Source organism: Mytilus trossulus, chromosome 4 (genome assembly GCF_036588685.1).
Source record: "Mytilus trossulus isolate FHL-02 chromosome 4, PNRI_Mtr1.1.1.hap1, whole genome shotgun sequence".
Lineage (NCBI taxonomy): Eukaryota > Metazoa > Mollusca > Bivalvia > Mytilida > Mytilidae > Mytilus > Mytilus trossulus.
Genome location: NC_086376.1, coordinates 92,251,126 through 92,264,499, shown reverse-complemented (window position 1 = coordinate 92,264,499; position 13,374 = coordinate 92,251,126). Strand labels below are relative to the sequence as shown.

The following is a 13,374-nucleotide window of genomic DNA, read 5'->3' as shown; positions in this document are numbered from 1 at the left end:
ATACATACTATAGCAAATCAGGGTTTTGATCAAAGATTGAATAACAGTGGTATGCTTGGACCAGGTATATATGCAGCTGAGAGTCCTACTAAATGTGATCAATATACAGGTAGGTACATTATTTCCATTTTTATATTTGTAAAAACCACAAAAATGGGTGCCACTAATGCACAAAGTAAAATCATAAAGATACTGAACTTAGATAATGAATTGTTTTACATTGTCTTATCGGGGCCTTTTATAGCTGACTATATGCGGTATGGGCTTTGCTCATTGTTGAAGGTCGTACGGTGACCTATAATTGTTAATGGTTGTGTCATTTTGGTCTTTTGTGGATAGTTGTCTCATTGGCAATCATACCACATCTTATTTTTTATATTAGTTTGAACTCCATTATTCATTACAAAAGAATGGTTAAACCTGTCTTTTGAGCTCTGTATCATAACTTTATTTAATTTAAGATCAACGGCTTATGGCGTTGACAAATCTCGGTGCATTCGTATTGCTCATAACACTGTACAGACTTCGTTAACAAGGGTGTGCTCCTTACACAAAAACGGCGTCAACAGAGTAAAGAGGAAGAACTGAAATCTACAATACACATTTTTAACGGGTAACTAACACGAAGTTTTGGTGTTTTAACTCATTAGTGACATGTTTCACGCGATCAGATAGATAAAAACTACAGTAACTATTGTGTTGATCTTTGAGTATGATCTATATGTTCATAATATAATGTTTTCATTATTTGCTTTTCCTTTCTTTTAGCTTGCCTGCTTCGATTTATGCATGTTTGCCTTGCTATTATATTATGCATGTGTTTTATTTGTATGTGTAGTCTGTCAAATGTGCTGATAATTTGTAAATTGTTATTTGTTTCAAATATCAAGTCGGTCAAGAGCTCTACAGAGCTCATGTTTACCTTGTTGAATTGTACATATCATGCCCGACTATAAATAAAATTTACTTACTCACTTACTTACTATCATAACAGAAGAAAAACTTCCAAAACTCAATGTCTTTTCACATATTCTAGATCCCAAAAGGCAGCGAGATAAGCAGTCAGAAAAGAAAATGATTCTTACAAGAGTTCTTCTAGGAGAGATTTACGTGACAAACTCGCCACATCCGTTTCGAAGACCACCATGTAAAACCTGCAGGGATGATAGATGTTATGAATCGTTACACAATTCTCAAGGAAATGGATTTTATGATTCTGTAGTTGCTGATGGGCAGTGGAATTTTAGAGAATGTGTTGTTTATGACAGTAGGCAGTGCTACCCAGAATACATAATCACATATAAAAGAAAATAAAAAAACATAATTTTAGTTGGAGGTTTAAACAAGAAAATAAATACGATGCCATAATCAAATTTGTTTAGGTCGTTTTTGGTCGTTTGGTTGTTTTTCTTTGTTTTGCCATGGAGTATACTATTTGTTTCTGAATAACAAGTTGTATATGACCCATCTTTTGTCTCTCTTCTATGAAAAATATAAAACATTAGAGATCTTATAAAAAAAACTGAATATTATATGTAAAATAATTACTTTTTGAGAAAGACGTTTGTTGCACTAACTCAATCTCGTCTTAAAATTTTATTTATTAAAGGGGCTCCGATTCAGAGAAGGAAAACTAGGATGTACTAATTTTTTTTATCCCTTTTGTATCTGATAAAAATCGAATATACATACTAAATTTTATCATCGGTATAAGGAAATTATTCGTATATAAAACCTAACATGCATCATCAACATAAGAAACTGCTCCAACATTGAAATGAAGAGGAACAACTGAAATTGACACTCCATAATATTAACGTTCACGGGTAAGAATTGGTTAATTACCCAATGTGTCGTTACCTCAACCTACTAGCGATATGTGTTATGAATACTTTGAAACTTGAATTTCAGTATGGTAGTCTTATCTATAACTTTGCCCATTGTGTCCTTTTTCCCGATTGTGAGGTTTTGACCGAGTTAGAATTCGCATAGGGTATGTTGCATGCATAGATGGAGAACAAAGTCTTTTTCGCTCCTTTTGGAGTTTATGCAATAATGTTCGCTTTTTGTCTTGATTTGTCTCTCCGTAAATAATTTACGAGATTTTAATCGGTTTGATACTGTTTTTTATATATGTTTATTATATTGGATGTTGAAATATGAAGATCTAAGATAAAGAAAGATGCTGCTTTATGGGTGGTATCTCCAGTTGTTGGTAATTACGAATTATAATCTAACCCGAATTCAGTGGTGTTGCAAACGGTGGAAAGAATGCAAATGTCATTACGTTTCGTGGAATATATCGGTGGTAATCTTTGACACTTTAGTTTAAACATATTTTATTTGCAAAAGTAGCAAAAGGGATTGGACACAAGTTATAACAACATTAGAGACGTCCTCTCCCAATATAAATATAAACACAAAGTACATTAGATAATGGCGAAAAAGAAGGAAAAAAAACCAACAACATAGTAGTAATGCATTTTAAAATACATACTTCAAACAAAAATTAGAAATAAAAAGAAAAAAGAAAAAAAACCCAATATAATAAGGAATAATAATGAAACAACTAGACTGGAGTGAAAGGTTGTAAAGTAAAAATTTAGAATGTTAATTGATTGTTTTAAATCTTTGTGTTATTCTGATTTAAGATTGTACGGACTCAAAAATGTCTTTGTTTTGCTGAAAAGAAAGGTCACCGTCACCAGCCAATATAATCTCAATGGATATAACATAATTTTCTAATTTTGAAAACAGTATTTCTCTTGCTTCGTTGTGAAGAGCGCACTCTAAAAAATAGGTTATACTATCCTCAACAGGGTGGCCACAGCTGCATGCGGGACTTGGTTTAATATTTACACGATGTAAATCTGAATTTAAAGAACTGCACATATTTCTCAAACGTGTATGAATGATATTAAGTTTTCCATCCCCACAACTAAAATAGAAAGGTGACTGTATCAATTTGGACTTCATCTTTCTTTTAAAAATATTTATGTTTTTGGACATACGTATGTCGGGGGGAAGGCTATTCCATTCAATCGTAGTGGATGGGAAAAAGGATTTTCTAGTTATGTCTAGTCTATAACCGGGAACTACATAATTATTACTGTTTCGCAAATCGTAGTTAGATACTTGACCAACAAGCAGGGGCATTAAATCATAGAGATAATCAGGGGCAGTCCCATTATGAAAAGAATGGGACATATTGAGCTTTCTGGATTTTCTTCTGTCCACAAGCAATTGCCAGCCAGTTTCAAAATATATAGCTTCCCGACTAGCAAACACGGGCAACCCAGTTACTAACCTCCCTGCTTCTAACTGAACATGTTCTAAATTGTCGGCTTCTTGTTGAGTACAACCATCCTATACCTCACATGCATATTCCATAACGGGTCTTATAAAAGTTGAATATATACGAGCAAGATAATTTCTATTCAATACATATTTCAATTTTTTGAGAACATTTAATCTTGTTCTTGCACACTTTAAAATATTTTCTATATGAGTATGGAATTTACCATTGGAATCAAAAGTAATCCCTAAGTGTTTGACACTTGTACTCCATAAAGTTCAATCAAATCATGATATTAACTTCAGTCATACAGTTAAACGGGAATTCACTCCTAACCTCCGACGTGTATGGCAATTGTTTATAGTGCAGTTATATTGACAAAATGGTGTGAACACATCGTAAAAGTTGTGTTTAGAAATTAAACAAAGTGTGTTACATGTTTAGATCTAAACTTGTTAAGCATTGTATTTAATTTGTAAACATATGTCTCAGTTAGAACATGATATTTAAATAGGACTTGACTTTAAGCACTTTTCATGAGTTTTAAAATGAAAGTGTTTAGAAATAAAACACATATTTCTAAGCTTAATACGATTCTAAACACAAAACCTAAACATATTGTACTGAGACACGTTTAGACCTTAACATGTAAAACAAACCACAAAAGATGTGCTTGGTAAGGTGTCTAGGATCTAAACACGATTTTCATAGTGCACGGTATGTGTTTTTCTTTTTTTCGAAGGAGTACATTGATCTTTTGTTGTTTACACCCTTGTTCTCTGGTATTTAGTTGATTCTTTTATTCGACTGTTGTCACACTGACAATCGTATCACATCTCCTTATTCTTATATAAATCTAACATTCCAGAAAAAGTAACACAATCGTGTCACATCTCCTTATTCTTATATAAATCCTACATTCCAGAAACAGTAACACATCTCCTTATTCTTATATAAATCTTACATTCCAGAAACAGTAACACATCTCTTTATTCTTATATAAATCTAACATTCCAGAAAGAGTAACACCACGCCTGTTCTTTTTTCATTATTTTATTACATTAATAAAAAAAGTTATATGTACAATTCAAACATTAATTTTGGCATATAATTGTTTTTCCATTTCAAACTACCAAAATGTTTTCTACCAATTCAATCTCGTGAATACATTCAGCAATAAGTTTCTGAATCATTGGCACTACAACTGCATCTTCCTGTTCTTTCTTTTCTGTGTTTTCGTGCTTGTCATTTTCATGGGCTATAATACATTGATTATCCCCCTGTCCTCTAAAATCGTCAGAACAATCGGTTATTTCAATTGTTGGAATAGCTTTGAGTGATGGTACAGATGGCACATCTACTGTTGATGTTGTTGAATTTTCTGATGTCAGGAAATAAAACCCCCATTTCTTCCATCTAAAGAGTGCATTTTGTCTACACCAACCGAAACCAACTTGTCCTTCCATTAAAGACAATTTTAATTTTACTTGGTAACCTGTTTTAATAAAATAAAATATAAGCTACATAGTACAAACTAAAATATGTTCATTTATGTTTATTTACTGGCAACTAGAGTTATTTCAATTGCAATCATACCATATCTCCTTATTTATATACGGTACCATATTTAAAATTTGGCAATTTATCTAAATGAAGGAAAAAAGTTGATAAATTCAACTTCAAATGTAGTTTTTCAAAACTTTTGGTTCTGCACTTTGAACAATAAAAAAGATGCTGGTTTTTAGTCGCGTATTTTTCTGTAAGAGGAATCATGAAATAAGGAATTGGGATGATGAGAACAATTTATTCTTAGTCAAAAATTAATTTATTTTGAAAATTGGTTTAATGATTCGATTCTGATATAATTTCAATTGGTCGGTTGGAGCATAAATTGTTTAACAAACCTGTTTTGATGTTGATACGACTCTCTGTGTTTTCAAATAAAGATTTTTTCTCAGTCATTAATTTTCCATTTTTCATTCTTAGTACTTCACAATCACACTCCTTGTAGTATATCTCGGCCAATTTTTCGTCGAATCCATTGGCTTGGATATAATCCTAAAATACGAATCTTAAATATTATCTTCCATTAAATCTGAAAACTGATGATACTTAAAAAAAAACAAAAACATAAGATTAGAAGTTATTTTACAGTAAACGTTTTTGATGTAAGAATTTGATGTATAACTGTACAATACGTTACATTTATAACAAAAAGTCATTGCTTACTGGTGTCCAATTATCCGAAATATATCAAATTTAAACACAGTGCTTCATGAAAGAAATTTCATTTGTATTCTCATTCATGTAATCTCCGAACTTTATGTAAAATGGGGTGTGACGCTCTAGTCATGCTTCAGTAATTCCCTATACAAACAACCAAGTTTTGCCCACAAAATCGGGACGGGCCTCCCCTCCCCCTGAATCCGTCTATATAAAAACATACGACCTTTATGGAATTAACTTTGTATCTGTGTGAATTATTACATAATGTTAAAGTTAAGTACTTCGGAATCGTACTTGAAGTATACAAACCTCAGGTACTGGTGTGTTGTATGTGGCTGATGTTATCTCATATAACTTCTCAACGATGCCATTAATATTAACTGCTATTAGTTGTTGATCAACCAAGTTAAATCTGAAAAAAAAATCATCATCGCATAAGATCAAATTCATCAACAATTCCATGCATGAAACTGGAGGTCTAACTGATTTTATTGCACTCTTTTTTTTTTATATATATATATCAAGTTACATTGTAAATTGAACTGATATTTTTAAGGTTTGTTCATAGAAAGCATCGAGTTGAGACATTTGTCAATTGGTCAGTTACATTAAAAAATTATGAAACAACATATTTAAGCATACTAGAGATAGATCAATACAAAATAAGTTCTACCACTTTCACATCCTATTATAAAGGAAATTATCACAAAAACAATGAAAGTTCAAACCCGTCTTGTTCCTTTGCCATGTATGCAGCCTGTATCATGTCACTGTAGGCATGGGAAAAGCTCTCTTTCATGACAGATGACAACTTTTCTCGGATGGCGTCCACTTTCTGTAATAAAACAATAAGTCTGAAAATATGTGTTTTGAAAACAAAAATATTGATAAATATAACCTAAGAAACTTGATAGTAACTAGCGAACTCGGAAAGAGTTACAGGAAACCGTTGGTTATGGACTTTCCTATGGCAAATGATATGTGTTGACTGATGCAGTTCCATTCATTATTTACATTCGTTTTTTGTGAGCCTCTATCTCACTCCCTGGCTCTATTCGATAATAATGATACCGACAGTGGGATAACATGGAAGAATGAATCTAATACATGTTGTTCCTTTTAATACTAATATAAAAAAAGAAGATGTGGTATGATTGACTATGAGACAACTGTCCACAAGAGACCAAAATGACACAGAAAATACAATATAAGAAATAGATTAATCATGATAATAGAATAAGAAGAAAGCTCTCTCACAAGCAAAAATACCCTAACTGAAAATCAATACCAGTTAATTTTATGAAGACTTTACATTCGGCTCCCTTTTATTCCGATCATTTGTACAAAAAAAAGTTGTGCTGAAATTACGATTTTAGTTGTAAAACAAAAGTTGATATGCACTGTATATTTTGGCTTAATCTCTTGAAAACCTTCTTGTTTTTAAATGTATAAAAAATATACAGCAAAATAGAAAAAATGTTCTGAAAATGCAGGACCAGCAATTCTTCGATGAGAGTTCTGAACACTATATTTGTCAGTGTCCGGTGTTCCTAATGGCAAACTGACAAACAAGGGTTTCTTGAACTCTATGTTCAACAATGTCATTAAAAGTAAAGAAAAAATAACATACTTAAGTTACCTTGTGAGCAGACCATTGATGTACAGAGCTCTAATAAACTTAAACACATTTTACCTGCAAAATAACTGTCTTCAGTTTCTTCTCATCACCCACTTTTTCTTGGAAGCAAATCAGTATTGCTCTGTAACGTTTTGCTGCCTCACTCTGCTTTAATACTAGATTATCATATTTGCTTTGGAGTGTAGTAGTAACAGCTTGTCCTTCATCTTTGTTCTTCGTCAGGAAAGAGTCCAATCTATTATTCCTGTGTTTTAGGCGTTTTTCCCAGAACCAACAATCCTAGAAAGAATAAAAATCAAGCACTGAACATAAGTTTAGGAAATAAAGGTTTTATCCAAATATTTGCATTTATGTATATTAAAAAATCAGTGAAATCCTAATTCCAAGTTCGTTTTAGTGACGTCATCATTATCACCGTTTTTTTCAATAATATCTCTCTTTACGATACATTAAAAAAATACAATGAAGTGACGGATTCCTCTATAGCGTGTATAATTATATATATATAAAGTCTCGTTTTTAAAGGGAGCTAGTTAATTACATTAACGGTACCAATTTTCCATCATTTCGACAATACATGGCAACTTTTTTTTTAAATATTAAAACTAAAAATGTAACTTATTCTATGTTTTTGGACGTTGAGTTGAATTGTGATTTGAAAAGCTAACACAGACTTTTTATTTGTAATATCACTCTCTTTTCTTTGAGATAATACGAACAAATGGTCAGTTGTCCAAGATTATATTTTCATATTATAAAAAAAGATAAAATGTTAATACCTTACTTAATTACTGGTTTACAAAACGTGTTTCAGTCATTAAAACTGAATAATGTAAATATAACAATTTATAATCTTGCGATGTCCAGTCTTGTGTTACACTGTGACATTTCGTTTGATTTATTCTGTTAGCATACTTACTTTCTGTAAAGCCCTGAGCCCCTCCAGACATACGATTTATTCTGTTAGCATACTTACTTTCTGTAAAGCCCTGAGCCCCTCCAGACATACGATATGACTCCTTATTTTACGACTCAATTCCTTCTCCATTTTTATAATATCTTGACAAATACTATTATCAAATCTGAAAGAAGAATGAAATGCGGGTTAAAATAGTTTGGTGATTTCAATGACATTTTGCGATCTGTATCTAAAGACCTTGTATTTCTTTTGTATTATCATAGCAAAGTTCTTACAACAGTTAAGTTATAGATATTTCATATCTTTTGGACAGTTTTGTGGTGTTTCGTAAATTATACCATAGCTTTTGTTGAAACCCCCGGCATTAACCTCACGAGACGAAGTCGAGTGAGGTTGCCGAGGGGTTTCAACAAAAACTATGGTATAATTTACGAAACACCACAAAACTTTCCAAAAATATGAAATATCTGTTTTAACCTATTGCATCTTTCACTGTTAAAAATTGTGTATTTCATATATTTTTGTTTGTTTACATCGATATAACTTTAATAAGAATCTGTAAAATAACCCTTTTCGGACCTTACACTTAAGGCTCCGCCTACTTTTTAAAACTAGCACGGGCTTCAGAAACAGCGGGTATTCAGTTTAAAGAGATTTTTCGACAGCGATGGATGCATCTTTACATTGGTGATGAAAAAATTGTTAAAGATGTTTTGGACACAAGAAACTTCTAGTACAGATTTCTGATATTTTGGAAGATTGCTGCAATCCCAAACTTACGTACAATTGAACTGCAAAGGGTAGGTTTTCTAAATTTTATTATTTGTTTTCAAAATGCTCGAAATGTTTCAATTTTTTTATATTAACTAATGATTTTGAGGAAATTAATTTCACAAGAATCTGTCTGAGAGTTTGTATGAATTATTACACTTTTAACTTTAAATCAGAAGTCCATGAGGGAGGGAAGGAGGGGTCCTGATCCCGCAATATCGGGCTTAAAACACGAAATCCCGAAATGCCGGGCTTTAAAACAGGAAAATCGGAAGAAAAAAAATAAAATTCCCGGAATCCGAAAGAGTCGATCCCGCAATCCCGAGCTTAACAACACCCGATCACGGAGTCCCGATAAAGGTCCTATCCACCCTTGCCCATGTCGTACATTAATTAAATGGGATTTCAAAATGTTCCCGATTAAATTCATTGACATGTGACGATATAATTAAAAAAAAAAGAAATCGCTTATTTAGAGCTGGGAAGTATATCTAACATATATATATTCCTGTTTAGAGTAAACAAACGCTATCTTATTTTAATGGACAACATAGAGTAGCCTCATTAAAAGTCTAGATGTCAGCAGTGTTTGATCAACCGGACGTGGATTAAACACTTTTAAAGTGGGGTGGGTGTAAAGCAAGCCAAAATTTGAAATAACTAATTAACAGGTTATTTGTTTACAATATTTAAAGTTCTTCAAAAGAGGCGTGCTTCCTGTCACCTCCATCCCCCAAAAACTAATCCCCCTTGCCAAGCAAACGGTTAGATGTGATTCATGTAAATGTAGCTGTACTGTGGAGCCTATAAAAAGTTTGCCATTTAATGACCGAAAATCAACATATTTTTAAACTTTTTTTGTTTGTTCTGGGAGCGAATCTTGGTTCATTTAAAATATAGGACAACAGAGTTGGTGTATGTGGGTTCGATTCCCACCCTAAGCAATCATTTATTTCAGCTGGTGCAAAGCGGGCAGTTTAGCTTAGTGGCCCCACACTAACTTTGTTGTTTCTATCAAAAAATCCAGGCGGCCGCGGCCAGGTCTCGACAATTTTTTTCTTTTGAATTCCTTATACAACAAAACCATGGTATAATTGTGAAAATTATACCATGGATAGCTATGGTATAATTTTCGGTTATCGGGATTTATACTCGGGTTGCACTTCCATAGGTTACATTGTACAGCTATAGGTTAACTTATCTTATATACTAAACTTTAAATAATGTAGAATCAAACACGTTAACAATTATGAATATATCAATTAATGTTGTAATATGTCTATTCCTCTTTTACTCACGTCACGTCAAAGTTTGGTCTCTTTTCGTTCATGGCAGCAATTTCTGGTGTTTGACTGTGTACGAGAAATGCAGTGTTGCAAAGTGGCACCAACAAGTCCTTCATTTCTACCATGTCTGTCAAATAAAAATTATAGGTTAGATAAAAGGGAAAAATATATACATCTAAAATTATTTAGTCAGCCTAAATATTATAGTTCTAGGTCGTAATCATTTCATTTCATCGAGAATTTCAAAAGTTGATAGAACCCAAAATAAAAAAAAGTTGAATGGTAAAAAAAGAAGATACGGGGTATACTTTGTGGGGGTATAGACTAAAGGACAAAAACAACAAACACTGAAAGGGGTAAACATACGCTCTTCAATATTAGTATACATACATTAGTTTAGCTATCAATACAAAAGATATGAAACAATTTAATATAGACTACAAATTCAATTATAATAATATTCTGTTTCTTTTTCTTGTTATTTGGTCTTTGTGGAGAGTTGTTTCATTGGTAATAATACAACATCTTAGTTTTATTTTAATACACTCAACAAGTGTGGACACAGATCAGTGTGGATAGTATGTTTTTACAATCAAAGATAAAAAATCATTTCAAAATCTTACATGGACATACAAATCAATATATAATTTAAGAGATCATTCCAAACATAAGACGGACCATTTCTTTAGTACTACAAACGACTTTTTTTTTTTAGCCATAAAGGCTCACTTATAACTATTTTTGTCACATTTCAAATTTATTATTTTTAGATTTTTACAAAGATCAGATGTATGTTCAAAGTTGAAATACAGTACTATTAACTTATTAAATTCAAAATAATATTTGTAACATTACAATGATATATTAGAATACCGAAATTATTATTTTCCTTGGAATAAGCCATTCTCTTTGCTACATATATTGGTGCTGGTATTCCGTTTACTGTAAATGCTTCTGCTGCATATTCCTTCAAAATCCTACAGTACCATTTGTACTGGTCAATTCTAAACAAAACAATAATAATCAATAATTCGGGATAAATAAGATTAAGTTATACTGAAGAATATCCTGTGTTTTATCATAAGCTGTATAACTATAACTGATCAATTTTCATTTTCGAGTAAAAAAAATATCATCACGTCAGAAGCCTCTAATAATTGTTACTAAGAAAACCATGCCAAACTACGTTAATTTTTATTGCATTAAGTCTTTGAAGAATAGTATATTAAAATAAAAACTTATAAAGTTAATAACCACAAATTAATGGTACCCGAATACATACCTGATAAACTGCTTCAAAATCAAGTCAAGTCTTGAAATTGAAATGCTCTCCATCTTTAAGAATAATCGATTTTATTCTGAAGTTTCACTAAGCGTTCACTTTACTTCTAAAGCGGCAACACTACTGAACGTCGCCAAGGTACCTCAGCTGGACAACGTCATAATGTTGAAACCGCAACGTCGTTGACATTCGGATGTTGTTCGCCGTCTCTTGGACTTTTTCCAATGCGTATGCTCTGAATAAATGGTCCATGCATGAACACGGGTTTTCTCTGCATATTTTGTTCGCGTTGGACGTCAATAAAATAATTTTCACTTTGGATGAAGATGAAGATGAAATGGCCCAAATCATAAAGTAAAACATTAACATTGGCCAAATATAAAACAGAATATGTTGTAAGTTTAAGGATATTTATAATACCAAAATAATAATCCTCCATAGTACAAATAATAAAACAGACGAAACAATTGCTTGCGTCTAAAATCAATTTTCTTATTTTGCCGTCAATATAAAGAAAGCTCAAAACCAAATATGTTACAAGCAAAAATGTTATGATTTTAAACCACATAGACAGCAATATGCCAAAAACAGACATAAATAGAATAGTGTAACTAATCTAAGGCATAATTTGTATGAAGGACTGGAAAAATTAGTTTCTCAAACATTTCTGTATTTCTCTATGTATAATTTAGAAAAGTGATGTTTGACAACCTATTTGTACGTTATGGGACGTGTCTAAACAATCAGCTTTCTTATGAGAACTATCTGTGCTCCGCTTTGCCAACTTGCTCATTTGTTCATTATCTAATTAATACCAGACTTTGATTTTTTTGTTCGTCCTACCAGGCTTCATTTATTCAGAAATTTCTAATGAAGAATTAATAGAAGCTAGCATTATCCTTTTACTTCATGTTAAACTATATAAATTATGGTCTCTTACTAAAAAATATTAAAAGTTTGGTGATTATGTTGAACGCATATATCCCATCGAACCTTGAATTAAGGATACTGCAGTTACAGTTATTTTACCCTGCCTCGTATCTTTTCGAAATTGACAATGAGGTGATAAAACAATTTATAACAGAAGAGCGGATTTCAACTTACAAATTGTTAATTTTTCATTTCTATGTCGCATCAGTGCAACAACACCTGCACACGGAGTATATGTCGCCCAGTTGATACAATATTCTAGAGCTTGCATTTCCTATCATGACTGCCTTGCATAGATGGTTTCTACTAACAAGGAAGCTATTAAACAAAAGAATGCCATGTAGTAAAGTTTGATTGTGTTTAAACTTTTGAATTTGTAAGTTATGTCTATTCTCTCGTTAGTACTCCTGTTTTATTTTTCTTAAAGTATGATTTACATGTTGCATTATAGAATCTGTTCATCATAACTGCAGAAAATTGTAAAATGCTATGTCTTACTTGTATGTAATATTCCAGATCCGAAAGGGCAGCGAGATAAAAAGTCAGAAAAGAAAATGATTCTTACAACAATGCTTCTCGGAGAGATTTTTGTTACGGACACGCCATACTCGTTTCGAAGACCACCATGCAAAACCTGCAAGGACGATGAATGTTGTGAATCGTTCCACAATTCTCAAGGAAATGGATCTTATGATTCAGTAGTTGCTGATGGCATATGGAACTTTAGAGAATTTATTGTTTATGACAGTAGTCAGTGCTACCCAGAATACATTATCACATATAAGAGAACATAGAAACAGCAATGTGGCATAATTTGTAAAAAAAAAATTGTTTGTGTTTGTGTTTTTTTAAAATTTTTATCATAGCAATGGACGCTCATACTGTTCACTCATAATAATTTTGATTGATATAATGTAGAAAATTTTCATCTAATCGTCAGGAAAATGAAACACTGTCGTCTTTTTTTGAGGTTGTACACTTTGTAACAGCATAATCAGAGTTTAAGTCAAGCAATAAACACTGAAG

The 13,374-nt window shown here is 32.1% G+C and overlaps 1 protein-coding gene across 1 annotated transcript; it reads right to left on the bottom strand.

Annotated features, from left to right (window-relative positions):
* Positions 1 to 4,381: 4,381 nt before the first annotated feature.
* Positions 4,382 to 11,569, bottom strand: LOC134716308 (uncharacterized). The gene is made up of 8 exons (XM_063579206.1): positions 11,419 to 11,569; positions 10,149 to 10,263; positions 8,137 to 8,242; positions 7,215 to 7,439; positions 6,250 to 6,356; positions 5,831 to 5,933; positions 5,200 to 5,353; positions 4,382 to 4,790 (listed from the first exon to the last, which is right to left on the bottom strand). Exons 2-8 carry the CDS (start codon positions 10,259 to 10,261, stop codon positions 4,420 to 4,422), a joined length of 1,179 nt encoding a protein of 392 aa, XP_063435276.1. The 5' UTR covers positions 10,262 to 10,263; positions 11,419 to 11,569; the 3' UTR covers positions 4,382 to 4,419.
* Between the last annotated feature and the right edge of the window lie 1,805 nt (positions 11,570 to 13,374).

Coding starts and splice junctions, on each gene's coding strand:
- LOC134716308 (XM_063579206.1), bottom strand. CDS start 10,261: ATGGTAGAAATGAAGGACTTGTTGGTGCCACTTTGCAACACTGCATTT. Junction 6,357..7,214: donor TGAAGACAGTTATTTTGCAG/GTAAAATGTGTT, acceptor GTTTTATTACAG/AAAGTGGACGCCATCCGAGA. Junction 4,791..5,199: donor TCGTATCAACATCAAAACAG/GTTTGTTAAACA, acceptor TTATTAAAACAG/GTTACCAAGTAAAATTAAAA.